Source organism: Hippocampus zosterae, chromosome 1, assembly GCF_025434085.1.
Source record: "Hippocampus zosterae strain Florida chromosome 1, ASM2543408v3, whole genome shotgun sequence".
Classification (NCBI taxonomy): domain Eukaryota; kingdom Metazoa; phylum Chordata; class Actinopteri; order Syngnathiformes; family Syngnathidae; genus Hippocampus; species Hippocampus zosterae.
In genome coordinates this window covers 8,649,442-8,668,863 of record NC_067451.1, presented here as the reverse complement: position 1 = coordinate 8,668,863, position 19,422 = coordinate 8,649,442, and the positions used below count along the sequence as shown (strand labels likewise).

Sequence of the window (19,422 nt, the reverse complement as noted above, 5' to 3'; positions counted from 1 at the left end):
GTATGCAAGTAATCATAGGTAACCTGTAATAGCAGTCTTCATACTAGTGATTATGACACATTCAAATTAAATATACTGTATATAAGCTCAAATCTGTATGAAAGTCACTTCTGGTGGTGTATACTGTATGTTCTGTGAGGATTACCGAACGATAATGAGAATGGATTGTTTGGACATTTTGTTGAGCAGTTAAGGTTTGTGGATTTAAGAGTCACTCAGTGATTTCTTTTCCTTTTAAGGAGCTGAACTCTCTTGTCTGTGTTTCCCCTCTTCAGTCGAGTCGGGATGAGCGGGTGTGCATGGGGACTGGGCTCAGCCTGTAGGAAGCTCTTTGCCGCTATGCTAACGTTAGCATTCCGACGGCAGGTGATGGGTTGAGACACGCCTCACGTTGGAATATTTTAAGTGCAAACATCTAGTTCACTTTTATGTGGAATACTGTAATAGAAATGAACATTTCCCCTTCTAAAAATGTTTTTCGGTGTATTAACACCACCATGACACTTGTACAGGTCATATAAATATGTGTCATGTAAATATGTTTATCTTTCTTTCATCATTGTTCTTCATTGTTGTTCATATTAGTCATCTCGAAGGCTGTGCTTTGTTGTTTGAATGAAGACTGAAGTGTCCAAATTGGTTAGCACACAATGCTAATGCTAACATCAGGTTTCACATGGAATCTAATGTCAGTTTGGGGTGTGGCTAGTATCCAGACACAAGGTTTGCGTGTTGTTAGCCACGTAGTGATGGTGAAGATGAGAATGTCCAAAGTGTTTCCTGAGGTTGTGACGAAGACTCAGAAGTCATGTACACGTTTTGTAGTAGTAAATCTAAACTTATTATGTTCATCCAATAATTTTTGCTTCCAATATAAAGACTCCTAATGCATTAGCATACAATGCTCATGCTAACTGTGCGACGTGTCTAATATTTGGGGACAGTGCTCTCCTGAAGATGAGGATGTCCAAAGTGTGTGCTGAGGTTGCGATGAAGATACGAAAGCCATGCAGACATTTGATCGTTTGATTCTTTTTTTATTGTATTTCTTCGAGGAAGCTTTGCTCCTGTTGTCAGTAGAAACACTTTGGAGAGAAAAACTCAACCTGCGAGACTTTTCCCCTTGTTAAACATGCCCATGTTCATTTAGCACCATCACCATGGAAAACAAGTGTCGCCACGGAAACCAGGCAAAGGCGGATGAGCACAGTAGTGGAGCACAACAACTAAACAAAGTAAGCGTGCAGTAGAAAAGCAAGCGCAGGGAATGTTTATTTCCAAACTTTATTTTTGGACTTTTACACTTTAGTCTAATTAATGTCCAATGGAACCACGTAAAAAGAAATTTAAATATGATTTTAAAAAAAAACATTTACATCAGAAGTCTTTAGTTTGACGTTAGTTTGTGCATGTTTCGCTTTTGGAATTTTTGCTTGTTTAATAGTGGTATAAGGCAGAAAAGATTGTTACTTAAAAATAATAATAAAGCAATTAGCACCAAAACAGTTTCTTTTTCTTTAACATTTCTTTTTTCTTAAACTTAGCGATGAGCACCTCGTCCCGAAAGAAGCGACTAGTTGTGTGGCGCGTCTGCTTGTGGGGGACGGAGCTTAGATGAGGAGGTCGGTGTCCACATCCTCTGCAAAGACAAACCATTTACGAGCATGTCAATGTTAGCGGTGGTGAATTCACATAGAAAGAGCGGTTGTTGCTGTTCAAGTCCTTTCTAGGTCAGTAGTACTTTCTAATTGTCAAAACAAATGCACAAGAAGAAAATATTTGTGCCGTCTGTGGACCAGGAACGTTAACGTTGTCAACCGACTTTACACCAAACAAGTGCACAGTATCAACCTTCAATGATATCACAGAATTAGTGCTGCAAGAGTTAATGGATTTATTGATTATCAACTTAATTGACAACCCTTTTGATCATCAATTCATTGTTTCGACACCTCACTTAACTTAAAATTTTTCAAATCAGCAATTAAAAATTAGAGTCGTCCCGACCCGATTACATGACTGCAAATCCGGGCCGACACGTAATTTTCAGCAGATACATATCGAGAGGAACAATCAGCTTTTTAAAATTTTCCTAATTTTTAAAGTTCACAAACATTTTCAAATTTACATTTTGTTTTTTTTTTTTGGAGACAATAAAAAGACATCACTTTCGGTTATGAGTATACAACTTCGAATTCTGTTTTACTTTTACTTTTGTTATTTCGCCACTTCTTGTTATGTCACTTCCTATTTTGAATTAGCCAAAGCTATTGTAGAAACTTTGCTTGGAGCTATGCTACTGTATATAATGATCAATCTTTTCGCGGGACATTAAAGCATATAGTGCACGACATAACACTCAATCGTTCCGATTGTTGATTTGATGTGTGAGTTATCGGGTTAGTTGTTTCTACACTAATTTAGCAGCCGAGACGCTAACGCAGCAACAGTCGCTTCCCTGTGATGTCATCCTTGAGCCGCACAATTCAGGCACGACCAATCAACCCACGTTAGTTGGATATTTTTTTTCATTGGCAGATACACTTAATCAAGTGACTTGGACTAGGACTTTGGTGCCCAAATATGTGATGGGGATATCCCTAATTATTATTATTTTATTTTATTTATTTATTTATTTATTTATTCCCCTCCGTGAGTCGTCACCTTACCGTGGTGGAGGGGTTTGTGTGTCCCAATGATCCTAGAAGCTAAGTTGTCTGGGGCTTTATGCCCCTGGCAGGGTCACCCATGGCAAACAGGTTCTAGGTGAGGGGCCAGACAAAGCACGGCTCAAAAGACCCCAATGACGACAAAAATAAATGGATCTAGGTTTCCCTTGCCCGGACGCGGGTCACCGGGGCCCCCCTCTGGAGCCAGGCCTGGAGGTGGGGCTCGTTGGCAGGCGCCTGGTGGCCGGGCTTACACCCATGGGGCCCGGCCGGGCACAGCCCGAAGAGGCAACGTGGGTCCCCCTTCCCATGGGCTCACCACCCATGAGAGGGGCCAAAGGGGTCGGGTGCAATGCGAGCTGGGCGGCAGCCAAAGGCGGGGACCCTGGCGGTCCGATCCTCGGCTGCAGAAGCTAGCTCTTGGGACATGGAATGTCACCTCTCTGGCAGGGAAGGAGCCCGAGCTGGTGTGTGAGGCAGAGAATTTCCGACTGGATATAGTCGGACTTGCCTCCACACACAGCCTGGGTTCTGGTACCAGTTCTCTCGAGAGGGGTTGGACTCTCTTCCACTCTGGAGTTGCTCACGGTGAGAGGCGCAGAGCAGGTGTGGGCATACTCATTGCCCCCCGGCTCAGTGCCTGTACATTGGGGTTCACACCGGTAGACGAGAGGGTTGCCTCCCTCCGCCTTCGGGTGGGTGGACGGGTCCTGACTGTTGTTTGTGCATATGCACCAAACAGCAGCTCAGCATACCCACCCTTTTTGGAGTCCTTGGAGGGTGTGCTGGAGAGTACTCCTGCTGGGGACTCCATTGTTCTGCTGGGGGACTTCAATGCTCACGTGGGCAATGACAGTGATACCTGGAGGGGCGTGATTGGGAGGAACGGCCCCCCCGATCAAAACCCGAGTGGTGTTTTGTTATTGGACTTCTGTGCTCGCCACGGATTGTCCATAACGAACACCTTGTTCAAACATAAGGGTGTCCATATGTGCACTTGGCACCAGGACACCCTAGGCCGCAGTTCGATGATCGACTTTGTAGTTGTATCATCGGATTTGCGGCCGCATGTTCTGGACACTCGGGTGAAGAGAGGGGCGGAGCTGTCAACTGATCACCACCTGGTGGTGAGTAGGCTCCGATGGTGGGGGAAGATGCCGGTCCGTCCTGGCAGACCCAAACGTATAGTGAGGGTTTGTTGGGAGCGTCTGGCGGAATCCCCTGTCAGAAGGAGTTTCAACTCCCACCTCCGACAGAGCTTTTCCCATGTTCCGGGGGAGACGGGGGACATTGAGTCCGAGTGGACCATGTTCCGTGCCTCTATTGTTGAGGCGGCCAATCTGAGTTGTGGCCGTAAGGTGGTTGGTGCCTGTCGTGGCGGCAATCCTCGTACTCGCTGGTGGACACCAGCAGTAAGGGATGCCGTCAAGCTGAAGAAGGAGTCCTATCGAGCCTTTATGGCCTGTGGGACCCCAGAGGCAGCTGACGGGTATCGACTGGCCAAGCGGACCGCGGCTTCGGTGGTCGCCGAGGCAAAAACCCGAGCGTGGGAAGAGTTCGGTGAGGCCATGGAAGCCGACTTCCGGACGGCTTCGAGGAAATTCTGGTCCACCATCCGACGTCTCAGGAGGGGGAAGCAGTGCACCACTAACACTGTGTACAGTGGGGATGGGGCGCTGCTGACTTCGACTCGGGACGTTGTGAACCGGTGGGCAGAGTACTTCGAAGACCTCCTCAACTCCACCAACACGCCTTCCTTTGAGGAAGCAGAGCCTGGGGACTCTGAGGTGGGCTCTCCTATCTCTGTGGTTGAAGTCACCGATGTGGTTAAAAAGCTCCTCGGTGGCAAGGCCCCAGGGGTGGATGAGATCCGCCCGGAGTTCCTCAAGGCTCTGGATGTTGTGGGGCTGTCCTGGTTGACACGCCTCTACAACATCGCGTGGTCAACAGGGAGAGTGCCTCTGGATTGGCAGACCGGGGTGGTAGTCCCTCTTTTTAAAAAGGGGGACCGGAGGGTGTGTTCCAACTACAGAGGGATCACACTCCTCAGCCTCCCTGGTAAGGTCTATTCAGGGGTGCTGGAGAGGAGGGTCCGTCAGGAAGTCGAGCCTCAGATTGAGGAGGAGCAGTGTGGTTTTCGTCCCGGCCGTGGAACAGTGGACCAGCTCTACACCCTTAGCAGGGTCCTTGAGGGTATGTGGGAATTCGCCCAACCAGTCTACATGTGTTTTGTGGACTTGGAGAAGGCGTTTGACCGTGTCCCTCGGGGAGTTCTGTGGGGGGTGCTTCGTGGGTATGGCGTACCGAACCCCCTGATACGGGCTGTTCGGTCACTATACCACCGATGTCAGAGTTTGGTTCGCATTGCCGGCAGTAAGTCGGAACCGTTTCCAGTGGGGGTAGGACTCCGCCAAGGCTGCCCTTTGTCGCCGATTCTGTTCATAACCTTTATGGACAGAATTTCTAGGCGCAGCCGAAGCATTGAGGGAGTCTGTTTTGGGGGCCTCAGTATTACATCCCTGCTTTTTGCAGATGATGTGGTGCTGTTGGCTCCTTCAAACGGGGCTCTCCAACTCTCACTGGAGCGTTTCGCAGCCGAGTGTGAAGCGGTTGGGATGAAAATCAGCACCTCCAAATCTGAAACCATGGTCCTCAGTCGGAAAAGGGTGGATTGCCCCCTCCGGGTCGGGGAGGAGATATTACCCCAAGTGGAGGAGTTTAAGTATCTTGGGGTCTTGTTCACGAGTGAGGGCAGGAGGGAGCGAGAGATCGACAGGCGGATCGGTGCAGCGTCTGCTGTGATGCGGACGTTGTATCGGTCTGTCGTGGTAAAGAAGGAGCTGAGCCAAAGGGCGAAGCTCTCAATTTACCGGTCGATCTACGTCCTAACCCTCATCTATGGCCACGAGCTATGGGTCGTGACCGAAAGAACGAGATCCCGGATACAAGCGGCCGAAATGAGTTTTCTCCGCAGGGTGTCCGGGCTCTCCCTTAGAGATAAGGTGAGGAGCTCGGTCATCCGGGAGGGGCTCAGAGTCGAGCCGCTTCTCCTCCACATCGAGAGGAGCCAGATGAGGTGGCTTGGGCATCTGATTCGGATGCCTCCTGAGCGCCTCCCTGGTGAGGTGTTCCGGGCATGTCCCACCGGGAGGAGACCCCGAGGAAGACCCAGGACACGCTGGAGAGACTACGTCACCCAGCTGGCTTGGGAACGCCTCGGAATCCCCCGGGGAGAGCTGGAAGAAGTAGCTAGGGAGAGGGAAGTCTGGGCTTCCCTGCTAAAGCTGTTGCCCCCGCGACCCGGCCCCGGATAAGCGGTAGATGATGGATGGATGGATGGATATTTATTTATTTGCGTATTTTGCCACTTGCTCGAAGGTCTTGGTCTCCGTTTCCCACGGAGAGAGCAAACACTTTCCTGCAGTCCCAAAAATATCAATTCGTAGAAGGCATTTGCTCAGCGTGCAGATGAGGAATGTCGGGAGGTTGTGGGGTTGGATGTAAGAGGCTACTCACGCTCCTTGAGGCCGAAGCAGGCGGCCCACTCCTCCAGGGCGATGTACTTGTCATCGTCAGCGTCGCACTCCTCGAAGAAGCGCGTGGTGCAGTGCTCCATGGGAATGAGGGGGGCGCGCAGGGGCGCCAGCTCGCTGTGCGTCAGGTAGCTGTCAATCAAACAAGCGTAGTACAGTCAAGCACTGACGTATCCACGGTCAACAGTTGCTCACCCACTAAAAATGCCCATATCGCTTTTCTATGGGTTGTGCAAAGATTAATCTGCAATTAATCAATTATTAGTCCACAGCTATTTTGACAACTGATTCATAGTTTCTTTAACATTTCATGAAAGCAGATGTATTTCATTTTCCTCCAAAAAATACATGGAAAACAATGATCAACAATTTTGCCAATTTTCACACGTTACAGACTGAACCAGGAACGTTCTGCGATCCACAAACTGAGTTCCTGTCGCTGGTGGGTTTTGGAACATCCCCTTCCTGATAAACCTGTGACCACGGAGCGTCCGGGAGTAGGTGGAGATGTCTGAGCGCACGTACCCGTCGGCGGGGTGCTGGTCCAGTTGTTTGAACTGCCAGTGCACGGGGAAGATATACATGTTGTAGTTCTTGACGAAGTCGTGAGCCAGCAGGTCCAGGGTGTGTTCTCCCGCCTTCAGCCTCTTCTCATTCTCGTAGATCTTCTTCACCTGCAGAGCCCGAAGTCAAAAGGTCAACACACAACACCAAAGGTGCCATTTTGTTAACTTCACATTGTTGACATCATAGCCGGCCAACGACAGTTTAATCGATTATCTCATTCGGTACCAGCCAATTCTGGACCAAGTCTGAAAAGACGTTTAAAAACGTCTTTGGGAGTGAATGAGTTATCAAATTCATGGACAACTATTTTGAGAATGGGTTCATAATTTTGACTTCTTTTAACAGTAAACATTATCCAAATTCTTTCGTCCTCCTTTTTGAAATGCCCTGCTAAAAAAATGCATTCAGCAGCAGGGTTTTGTTTTTGTGCTGGTTTCACCAGCAAGACCAAAACGTCACCAGCAGCAAAAGAAGACAGCCCAGATTCAAACAGCTGAATCTTCAGTCACCGGGCAACCAGCACTATGAAATGAGCCACAGTCGCCCGACAGAGCTAGTATGTTGCTAGGAGCTGGTGACCAGCTGGAGTCAACAGCTACCAACAGGGCAACAACTGCATGTTCGTCTTGCTGGGTAGCTTTGGCTCAAGTGGTAAAGCAGGTTGCCCACTGACCAAAATTTTGAATCTTGGCTGTTTTGTTTTGCTTCCTCTTCTGCTGCTCCTGTTGCGCACCAGCAAGATCAGCATGAAAAAAACCCCAACGACATTTCAAATAGTCTATTGATTCCCAACCAAAACCTTATCCTGGCATTAGCCACTTTCCGCAGTCTGTGAAAATCAAAGCCGGCTTTTTCTAACATCGATCTGTACGAAAGGTAGCGATACAAAATGGCGGGTTATCAGCCATTCGCCAATTTCCTGGCTTCCGGGGTTATATCCGGGGCATGACTTTAGTGGTACAGTAGCTGTGTTAAGGGGAGTCGTGGAAAGTTGAGACTGCAGTGTGAAATTTAACACCTGATATTCACATTTCCCGTGTACTGTCGGTGTGAAAGGGGCCAGCGACGCCGACCGTAAAAGTGGTATTCCTGAGGAGCAGACTCACCCTGAGCTTCTGCTTCTCTGTAAGCAGGTTGTTGTCCTCGTCACGCTCGTACAGAGTCACGAGGACGTTCTTCAGCCAGTCCCTCATTCGCAGAGGAAATTGGTTCAGCTCGTTGTCCAAGCAGGGCTCAATTTCTGCACAGTCACAAAGACCCACCAGGATTTTAAAATGGAATTGCCGTGCTTTAGTGTCTTCGCGCCGGATAAAAGCCCCGCAGCAGAATTCTCAGGAGGGCTCAACTGTGCTCAACTTGAAGTGCATCGCAGCAGTTGAAACAATTTGGCATAAAAGCACAAATGAACAAAGTGATGTCGAGCAATGTCCATATTTCCCCACAAATCAACGACACATTACAACTCTTTACTCCCGATTCCCCTGGGTGATTTTCTAATTAGTGTGACTTTTGTAGGGAAAGAAATGCAGGTCCGTGATCCAAATCTGCGTAATTCTAGAGGAATGTCTGGCTCTTGGCTATGCCTCCGAATCGACTTGTTAGGACTGCGAGCGACAGAGTCCCTGATGCCATTTACATTCCCAGCCACCCTAACTCTCAAACCTCATCGTTTATTCCCTTTCAACATCTGAATATTTCCTTTGGTCTTGAAGTTTTTGATAATCTGTAAATCACACGTTTGGATGGATTGAAATTGACTTGAACTGAAATAAAAAAAGTTCTCAAACACAAAAAGTCCTGTGTTCAGCAATCATTTTGGGTCACCATATATCATCGTCCATCTGACTCGGATACTTTCTTCCAATTGGGTCTCATTAGGACCAAATTTGAAGTAGGAGTTTGTTAAAGGAAAACACCCTAGAATTTGCCCCAAATAGCTGCTTGGGACAGAAATATCTGACTGTCAGTTTTGTGCTTCGGTCTTTGAGATTTTTTTTCGTGTGTCTGATACTGAAAGACGTGTCTACGCAGTTTTGTGTTGATCGGTCAAAAAGGTACTAGTGGCTATATGTGGCATAGAGTGCTTCTGAGTGAGTTTTGGAAGAAGGACTTGTGTTTGGGCTCTATAAACGTGCTCGCAGCAATTGGTGATATGTTTATCTTTCATCAAATCAACAAACAAACAAAAAATGCAATGCACCGTCCAGTTCTTGGATCCTAGTCATGTTCCTGATAAAAGCTTGTGATGCTAATATTGACGTGCTAGCATGCTAGCATGTCATTTTCTAGACGAGTGGGAAGCATCTCTTTATCAATGCCGTCAGCCTGTTCTCCACTTGAACCTCGCACTCCCGCACTGCAGCCCGGTCTGAGTGTGTACACAAACGTGTTTGGGCACGTCTTGGGCGACAGAGCGGCTGCAGCTGCAGCCGCTCCCGCTTGGGATTATTTTCACATTTGGCAGTACACTGCAACCTTGATTTACAAGTTGAGTTCCGAGACGAAGATGTTGATGCAAATTACTCGGATACAATAAATATCATTAATCCGTTACAGTCCCTGAAATATCACTACTATATTTTTAAATAACAGGATGTGTGCCTTTAAGGGGTGTAGCCGAGTGAGTGACATCAGAAGCTGAAGTGAGTCAGAGTGGCTTCATGCTCCTTGCAAGTGTTGTCATTTTGTATTTGTCTTCCATTTTTGTCATAGTTCTTAAAGATCTTATGTCGCATTTATTTATCCCAGTAAGGCAATTGAGAACCGTTTCTTATTTGCAAATGTTTTCCTCGGATGATTTGTTGAAAGTCACATGACCTTGATTCAAATGGCTCAATATTTGCGGGGTTAAGGTTCACCTTTGCATGGCCCGATGTAGTCCAGGTGCAGTTTGTGACCCTTCTTGGTTCCCTCCAAGGCGCACTTGGCGGCAAAGAAGTGGCAGGAAGTGTCGTATGTCTTGTTGTCGGTGCCACAAACCTGAACACAACATGGGAACAGTGAGATGCAATGATTTGGGTCTTCTAAATTATTTCCTTCATTTACTTTTGGTTCCTTGTTTCATTGAACAGTGCGACGTTCAGTACTCAGCTTTGACCTTTTGTGTATTCAAACTGCGGTAACGAAGCCAATTCAGTTCCAAGGCCTAAAAAACCCCCGCTGGTGATAAACATTTGTTATGCTCTGTACGGTGCAATGCGGCCAAATGGACGACAGGTTTTTGAGATGCAATTCACTTTGCATTGACGTTGCGTGTGTGCGCGCCGGTAGCGCCTTCACTGATTCAAAGTGTAACCACGAGCATGTGCAGAGGATTTGAAACATGGAAATTTGAAGACCGTACGTGTTCAAACTGTCCCTCGGCGGGGGTGCAGGTGGAGGGGTCCTGACACACGCAGATGGGGGTGTTGCTGTCGTCCACTTCGCACACTTTGCCCTTCTTGCATTCGTGCTGCAGGCATGGGTCTGGACAGAAACACATCATCATCATCAGGAGTGAAAAGGGAACAATTTCGACGAAAAATACAAAACTACAAAATTATTGCATCAGAATTAAAAAAAAAGAACTTTAAAAAAGATATTAAAATGTTAGTCTTAAAATACACAAATATTGGAAATATAGAAAAAGAAATTGGGGCCGGTTGTTAAAAAAAACTTGGTCCTACTAGTTTAAAAAAAAAAGACTGATAGCTAAAACAACTGAGAAAAATAGACTACCAGTAATAAGTTCCATCCATACATCCATTTTATGATCCACTTATCCTCACAAGGCGTGCTGCAGCCTATCCCAACAGCTTCGGGCAATAGGCGGGGTACAGCAAGATTAATTTACAGGGTTCTATTTACCTGCCACACATGTTTTTGGAATGTGGGAGGCAACCGGAGTACCCAGAGAAAACCCACACAGGCACGGGGGAAAACATCCAAATTCCACACAGGAAGGAGCCGGAATCGGACCTTGCACCTCTGCACTTTGAGGCCGACGCGCTAACTAGTCGACCACTGGTACGCAAACTAATAAGTTAAACTACCTTAATGTTACTTGAAGAAAAATAAATAAACACTGACAATACAGTTGAATGACAGGTGATCGTGGGTTTTCCGACATGGGCGGTTGCAAGGTTAGCAACATACAGGTACGCTTACAAGAAGGCACACTCACCTACTACCCGACTCGCAATTTTTAAAAATTATTTTGGATTTATGACCTACAAGTACTTTACGACTGTGTTAGCCTAGCTTAGCGATTTCACCATCCCAACGGAACTCCGTCGTAAACTGTGGGACTGCCTCTATATTTCTGCGCAATTTGTTTTTGGGGAGAGCAAATATTTATAGCTAACATTTAGGTTATTTTTTTTAATCCCATGTGGGTATGCATGTTTGTATTTCTTGTGGCAGTGTGCCTGCTTCACGACCACACTGCGCAATTTACAACTGTTGTCCTAATTATATGCCATTTCAGTCCTGAACATTTAGCTCGAGGTTTTGGTTTTGAATCTGGAGTCCAGACGAGCATGTAGCGTGAGCGTGAAATACCCGCGGCGAACCGTGGACGTGTGTGTCGTGTGTCGTGCATGTGCTCCCGCTCACTCTCGGTAACATCGTCTTCCAGCTCGATGGCCTCGTCAAACTCGCCGATCTCCACCTGAACCGGGTTGGCACCAACCTCTGTCTCCTAGGGAAGCAGCAAAGGTCAAAAGGTCAGACTGGAAGTTGATTAAGCGGCGGCAGGAATGCGCGAGCCCACTTGGAAGAAATGGAAAACAATGGCCGCTTTTTAGAAACATTTGATCTTTTTTCAGATCGTTGCAACCTGTTGGTTTTAGGATGGTTCTAGTTCTTATAAAGACTTTTCCATGATTGATCAACAAATTGATGACAAATCAATTGAGATCAATAAATTTTTGAAATTAAAACAATGAGAAACTGTTTAGAAAATACTAGTCAGGGGCTGTTAATGATCTAATTGCTGTGGCCAATAAACATCAGCAGGAGTTTGCTGTTTTTGCGCTCGGGCCATAGCCGTGTCTAATTATAAAAAGTTTTGCTGAGGCATAACTGCTCAGGTCTCGGTGCCTAGGAACTATGTTCAAGTGAGGGCAGGAGATTCATTTACCATCTGTGGTGTTAATCATACAGCCCGTGCGCGCAATGAAGGGGTTCGATCCGGCGGCCCCCAAAATGAATTTGAAGTGGGGGAAAAAATACTCTTGCCATCCTGAAGTCAATTTAGATTTTGCGAATTCTGAGAAAACAAAATGCAAATAATTGATGAATTAATTTCATTTTAAAACTGGAATACTGTAGTATATTTTTCAGTTCCAAACACCTGTGACTTAGTTTTGTGCCTTTGTTTGCAATTACTCTTTGTTTCAATTGAATAGCAGACAGACTGTACACGGACACATGTACAGTATAGAGATCTCACATCGTCTCAGCTCTTCGCAGAGGATATAGAATAAATGACAGAGGGGTGCTGGTATACTGAATGTCTAAATGTGTTGCTGTACCATTTGTGTTCAAACGTCATTTGCTTCAAGGGTTATATGTGTCCCCGCGAACCTTGTGAGGTTAGGCCGATCAGAAAATGGACGGATGGATGGTTATATGTGTTTCATACTATTTGTTAAGGTTAGCAGTAAACGAGTGGGCTAAAGTCTAAGCGATGCGTTTGTTGTAAAAACACAACCTGTAATTCTCTGTTTCATATAAACTTGAGGAAATGGAGTGATTCCCAACACCGCCAAAGATTTATTTGTGACCATCGAGGCTTTGAAGTGGGCCTTGCCCCATTCCAGAAGGTTCCGCCCTGAAGGAACTAGGTCGTGAGCGGCGGGACCCAAATGGCTGATGGTAACGAGCAGCTGCATCTCCCATGCGGTGAAGTTGGGAAGACGTCAGCGCTTCCTGAGAGGTTGCATGAGGCTGCTTTTTCCAGCTGTGGCGTCTGTGGTCCTTCGGGAGCACAGTAGTAGCCAACGTTCACACGCTAAAGTTTCTCCCCCTAAGCCCTCCTTCGAAAACAACAAAGCACTTCCAGAACATTCTGTCTTGGCATTTGATTTCCTGCTGAATGACTTCCAAGATGTAAGCGTCCTGTTTGTTCACATAAAGTCCTCCAAAACGGAAATTTGGGATTTGAAAACGATGAAGATGATGATGCGGATGATCGGGACTAAAAGGAAACATGGTGACATCATCAGGACCAGATGGAGAATCAGTCCTGCGGTTTGTCACGCAACCGTCTCCTAGCTGGTCATCCACTGTCCCACCTGGTCATTTTTCTTCCCGCAGACAAAAACAAGCAGCGCCGTTTGGGGTTTTGTCTTCTTCTGTCTGGATGTGATCATCTAACTGGAACAGTTGCGGTTTTAAGAAAAGAAAATGGCAGCATTTGAACTAACTGTAGTCATGTTTTGAGTATCAAAGTTCCATCTCGCCTACTGGTTTCCTTTCAATATCGAGAATATTCTTGGTCACTCCAGCAGATGATCTTTTTTTGAATTTCAGGGTCTTGTAATTCTAAACATTGACTCAGACTGAGTGAGATCACATTCGACCTCAAAACTCGGTGATATGTGATCCTGATCCATGTAAAAACGTAGTCATCCGATCCTCGTCAAAATTTCAGTCAAATGCTCTTTCTTCCTGGGCAAATGGAAATTAGGATTAGCGCTCTCCATTAGCCATTTAACAGACACGTTTTTCCAAGGTACCGTACCTTGAATAGCTCTGACAGCAAATCGCACAAGCATATTTTGTATAATAGAAGTAACTAATGACATAATCTTGTGCTGGACGCAATCTAACCCCGTAAAGTTAGAACGGAATAAAATTGAACGGGCGAAGTGGAAAAAAATACAACTGGGATGAAACTATGAATCTTTCCAAAGACCTCAAATCTGCCTTCTCTGGATTACATTGCTCCTATCTGGAAACCCCAGAGTGAAAACTACAAGATCAATGTGATCTGGATTATCAGAAAAAGTTATTATAAAATCTGGATCAATTTGATCCAGATTACTTTTTTAGGCAAGTCTTTCTTTGGGCCAAAAAACAAGCAGGAGCATCTTTATTTTTGCTTGAAGTCAAAGTTGACAAACCGCAAAGACTGCGGAGGAACTCTTCAGGGGTCTGACTGTTCGTGACTCACCTCAACAACCGAATCCTCCGCCGCGGGCTCGTCCACCACCAACTCCTCGTCTGCCACCAGCTCCTCATCCATTGGCTGCTCCTCGACCGCCACCAGCTCCTCGTCCATTGGCTGCTCCTCGACCGGCACCAGCGCCTCGTCCATCGGCTGCTCCTCAGTCTGACAAACCCGAGTAAAAGCGCTTGAATTCAACGGGCAGTGCAGACGGTGCACTAGTGCGGTCTTTGAGAGCCCCTAGCCTCCATGTTTTGGATGTCTCCCTCCGCCAAGACACATTCAATTGTTCAGGATCATTGTCAAATTCCTGCAAAGTTTCGTAATGAGCTGATCTTTCCAATCAGGTATGTTGGACGAGGGAAACATCGGAAACAGGCTGGGTAAGGGTTCTCGAGGACTGGATTTGGGCATCCCTGTCTTAAGGCCAGAAGACTTTCTGTTTTTTCTGGTCTTTCTGAAGAAGTTGAAGACTTTACAGTGATTGGTTTTCAGAGATAGAGATAGAGCAGACTTACAGGAGCGGCCACAGCGTGTCCGGCCAGGCAAACCAGGAAGATGATCCACACCCTCATCTTCGGTGTCTGTGGACACAAAAATCAAAATGAGATTATTTTTTTTAATCATTTGGATTTCAACACAAATGCTTAAAACAAAAAGTGAGAATGAGCAAGGCCTCTCAGGTGTTCCCTGAGGAACTCCTTGTAGACTACTGTATGGATTTTTATGTCACAGTTCACTTAATTTGGTTTCACATCTGCTACATGGACTGCAGAAGGAAATTACAAAGTTATATTTACAAAGTTACAAAGGTGCAATCTGTCACGGAGGTTTTCTACTCTCATTTAATATTTTCTGAATATTGTTCCTGTCAAATGAACAACTACACTAAAGAATAAGTGCATTTTCCAAACATTGAGAAGGTCCCCCGAGGACTTCATGAAGTGTTTCGGAACGTTTTCGCCCTTTCTGCGGCAAACCAAAATGACTGAGACGTCAACATGATTGCATGTTTTGTTTTCCAGATGTTGAACAAGCGAGCGCTCTGTCTTGTCCGTCTGAGGCCGTGTGAGCTTTCATTGTTGGGGAATGCCGTCTGCCTCCATCTGCCATCAAATGAAGGATTCCATCAAAGCTCTTTTGTTTGGGTTTGCGTTTCTATCATGCAGACATCAGGAATGTACGAAGAACGCTTGCAGGCTGCTCAGTACCGGCGTCAAGGCACAAAAAAGCTCCCGTTGCTCTTCTGGCCTCCTTTCAACATCGGTATCCAGAATGTTTTCCTCCTCGCTCCACCGGAGGGTCTGATCATTTTTCTTTGAGTTCCTGCCCAGTTGAACGTAAAGGTGAATGCCGCTCGACATAACACAAAGAACACTGAAGTTGCCCTTTTCTTTGATCCACTTTTGTATATGTTGTCTCAATTTCACCACAGAAAGGTTCCGGTTTTCTGACAAAAGGAACTTCTGTTTTCCCACAAGACGAAAGCAAACACTTGTCCAAAATGTACTCAGACGACTTGTTTGGTTGTTTTGGTGGAAAGTTCCAGAGTGAGAACATTGTGCACAAGGCAGCATATCTTCTAAATTTAGCCAGGAGGCAACATTGAGAAGATGATGAAAAAAAAAGATCTCATCCGAGTGTGTTTGACTTGTAGGAAAACCGCCGTGCTCATTGAGCAAGGCGGGGAGAGGAGGAGGTGACGCAAGTACTAAACAAAGTGTTTTATTTGGAAAAGGCCCAGTCGCTCTCATAAAGTAGCTCTTTGCTACACACGCTTGTTTGATTTGCTGCCGGACTCAGCGGTGTCAGCATGCCAGGAAAACTGTCGGACACAGAATGAGTGCTTTGCTTTCAAGGAGAGACTGACGCAAATACGGTCGTCTCCTCGCCGTAAACATCCTGACGTGTGAATGCATGAAATGAGAAGTTCATCAAACGACACTACTACGACTCCTACTACTGCAATCAATCATACTTCATTTATCATGTAGGGACTAACAAAGAGCGTCCATAAAAAAACATTTTCTTTTAAATAGTGTGACCTTCTCCCACACGTTAAACTGTGAGAGTCCAAACTTTTTCCTCTGAGGTTGGGATAGAGAAAGATTGAAGGATGCTGCGTTGACGTTTTTCAGCTTTAATTTGAACATTAAAGAAATATGTACAGTCGGAATTCTTGAAAAACTCTTGATAATAGGCGAGAAGGTAAATGGATAAAAGTGACGGGTGATATCAGACAAGGATACGATACAGATTGTGTTTTTGGCTTCAACAGCAATGTTGCTAATGCTAAAACTGTTGCCAAAGCAAGCTAACAGTTGCCCATGACTGCTAACGTTTACATTTGATGGTTATCAAGCAGCACTTAACCTTCAACAAGTGAAAGTGGCAAAACGCATTTCAAATTTAACTGTGATGCTCCTGAGAGAGCATTGGAGAGTTTCCAAGGTGTGCTGGGGGTTTTTTCCCCTTCTTTTTTCAGGTGTGGAGACAAAGGTTCCACAGTCCAGAAAGAAAGGACAAGGGAAGGTAAGATGAGCTCAGCAGAGTGGAAAAGTAACCTGAGAACTTCTCTTCCCCTTTATTCCTCTTTTCTTTGAGTTTCAACTAAGATTCTCATCTACTTGCAACTTGTCTCAACACCAATTTTTCTCTCGCTATGTTAATAGACGTGATCATATATACACTGCAAATGGCTTAAGCTTCGATAGGCTTCAGCTCACTGACAACCAACATGAGAAGCACCACAGTTAATAGACTGAACATGTTGACATTAACAATGGGAATTTTAAAAAAAGGCCTTAAGAATCACAAAAATCTAGTTTCTGATTTTCTTGCGGTTTGTTCCCTTTCGCTAATAGAAAAATGTGTTTTTTAGCAAAGTTAGCAGCACGCTAGTGGTGGTGGTGAGAGAGGCTGGGGTGCGTGTCGGAATTGCAGCTCCGAGCATGCAGATCTGAGCATGCACCTGCTCGCGCAGCTTCAGTCGAACATAAATTTCCTGTCAGCAAGGTTTGGGAGACGCATTGCACACCTGCCCAAAGTACTCCTTCAGGGAAAGGCTCACCAGAAAAAAAAAAAAAAAAAAAAAAGGACAAGTGTCGATGAACGAACTTGTGAAGACGGCGCCAAGACAATAAATACAACAACTTTCTCTGGAAATCGGTTTTGATCCCATTTGGGAGTGGTTGAAACACAGAACTGGACATGAAATGTTGATTTCAAAACTCACATACACATACCCTATATTTGTACCAAACTTTATTGTTGTAACTCTTTCGGGTGCTGTACTTTCACAATTCGGCTAAATTAAAAAGACTCCTCAGTTCAAAAAAATATTTGGACTGGGTGAGTGTTAATGAACAAACTCTTTGACTTGATTTGAATTCTTTGGGCTCATTTTTTAGTAGTCAGTGCATTAGCAATGGAGCACAAATGTCGGCAGATCTTGATTTTTGGTACAAGCGCAAGACTCACTGTACTTTTTTTTCCAATTTATCTGTCCAGCTCCTGGCAGAGTAACAATTTGGTGGTAGAAAGTTGACCTAAATCCACGTCTGTTCCGACCTGATCAAATCCTGGCTCAATGCAGATTTTGCTGGATTTGATCGGGGCATAGGCAGACTGATACCAAGCGAGGCAGACATATCGTTGGTGGTTATCGTCAGATCATTCTGCATACCCGCTCACGTCGCTTTGCCTGACTGCACATTTCCAGGATCTTTGAAGTGTTAAAGTCTGTAAGCAAGTGAGCGGTTGCCATGGCAACCTGCATTCCTTCACGTGGGAGGGAACACCAGGCTGAGATGTTGTCGCCTCTTTTCTTGGCATTCCAAGTCAAATGTCTGACTCGGGACAAACACCGTCACTAACCCTCCCCCATACCCACCACCACCCTCACCACCCATGCCCCCCTGAACCCCCCCCCCCCACTCTTTTACCTCCCCCACTGCCGATGTAGCAAACAATTATCATCCCGCAGCAACTCCATTCTTTGTTGCTGCTTAGCTCCAAATGTTGAAACCATTTTTTCCCCAATTTTTCTTTTTTTTGGTCAAGTTACATGTTGTTAGTAAACATCTGAAGATCTACAAGCATGTCACTTTGACGTTTTGTGTGGTGAAGTATAGTTGAGTATTGAAGGTTGCTGTCAATCAAACAAAACAACCAAAAAATAAGCCGAGAGTGGAAGAATTTTTAGTCTTACCTTTGGGAGCAGAGAAGCAGCGGAACAGACAAGTCAAGATGAAGATGATCTTTGAGGGCTTCTGAACGCTTCCCACTGTGGTAGGACGCCACCCCCCTCCCCCTTCTTCCCCCGCTCCCGCTTTTCCCTCTTCTTACCCCGCCTGGTGGGAGAGGCCAAACTGCGACCACAAATTGAGCTGCTCTTGTTGATATTGCAGACCAAAGTGCTGCTAAAAGCACATCAAAATAACTTGTGTGCCTCCCAACGCCAAGCTGATGTTTATGTCATGCAGCTGAAAAACTTGATGGAATTCCAATTGTACGGTCAGTTTTTGCAGGGCAGAAACACAAACAACCAGGGCCGTAGCCAGATATTTTTCATTGGGGTCGCCAGGGTGACACTACACCTCAGTGAGGAATGGATAGGGGTCATTCTTTATCTATACCATCCACAGTCAGGATTTTCATGAAATAATATTCACAACTCTCCAGAACAATGCCCATCACAATCACAAACCAGCAGGAAGAAATCTAATTTAAAAGGGACTTTTTGCTGAGCTTAATTTACATGATAATATCATTTTCTTTGCAGCGACTTTGCTTTTGTGTACTATCGCATAGTCGACTGCAACGATTCGCTTGATAACAGTCGATTACAGTGATCAATTGTCCGAGACGGCCAACGCCATTTTCCACACTACGATCACTGGCTCATTCGCTCACATCATATCTCAAAAGCACAAATACAGCAAAGTCTTTTCATTCTTCACAATTACAAATGCTGCTTGTTACAGAGGTTTGCTCCTGATTATATTGGTATATGTATGCATTTTATTTCATGAAAAAACATGACTGTGCGTGGTAGGATAAACAATTACTATGGGCTTGCCTGCTTGCTGATTGCCTTTATTTGACAATAAGGTTGTATTCAATTCAATTCAATTCAATTGCTATGGTGTGACAGTAATGATTTTGATTGACATTAATGGTAGGGATTTCATCTTTTTGACTTAAAACGGATTATTTTACAGTTTGCATTGGGATCAATTATACATTTTTCATTCATTCATCTTCCAAGCCGCTTGATCCTCACTAGGGTCGCGGGGGTGCTGGAGCCTATCCCTGCTGTCTTCGGGCAGTAGGCGGGGGACACCCTGAATCGGTTGCCAGCCAATCGCAGGGCACACAGAAACGAACAACCATTCGCACTCACACTCACACCTAGGGACAATTTAGAGTGTTCAATCAGCCTGCTACGCATGTTTTTGGAATGTGGGAGGAAACCGGAGCACCCGAAGAAAACCCACGCAGG

General features: G+C 45.6%; 1 protein-coding gene across 2 annotated transcripts; it reads right to left on the bottom strand.

The window, feature by feature from the left end:
- Positions 1-1,016: 1,016 nt before the first annotated feature.
- sparc (secreted protein, acidic, cysteine-rich (osteonectin)) lies at positions 1,017-18,283 on the bottom strand. 2 transcript variants are annotated; one of them, XM_052072191.1, is made up of 11 exons: positions 18,130-18,283; positions 14,438-14,503; positions 14,061-14,084; positions 13,926-14,024; positions 11,363-11,447; positions 10,113-10,234; positions 9,628-9,748; positions 7,876-8,009; positions 6,728-6,876; positions 6,186-6,334; positions 1,017-1,639 (listed from the first exon to the last, which is right to left on the bottom strand). In XM_052072191.1, exons 2-11 carry the CDS (start codon positions 14,492-14,494, stop codon positions 1,611-1,613), a joined length of 969 nt encoding a protein of 322 aa, XP_051928151.1. In that variant the 5' UTR covers positions 14,495-14,503; positions 18,130-18,283; the 3' UTR covers positions 1,017-1,610. The 2 variants fall into 2 exon arrangements, with proteins under 2 accessions (XP_051928151.1, XP_051928072.1); XM_052072112.1 differs by having other exon boundaries at positions 13,926-14,084.
- Between the last annotated feature and the right edge of the window lie 1,139 nt (positions 18,284-19,422).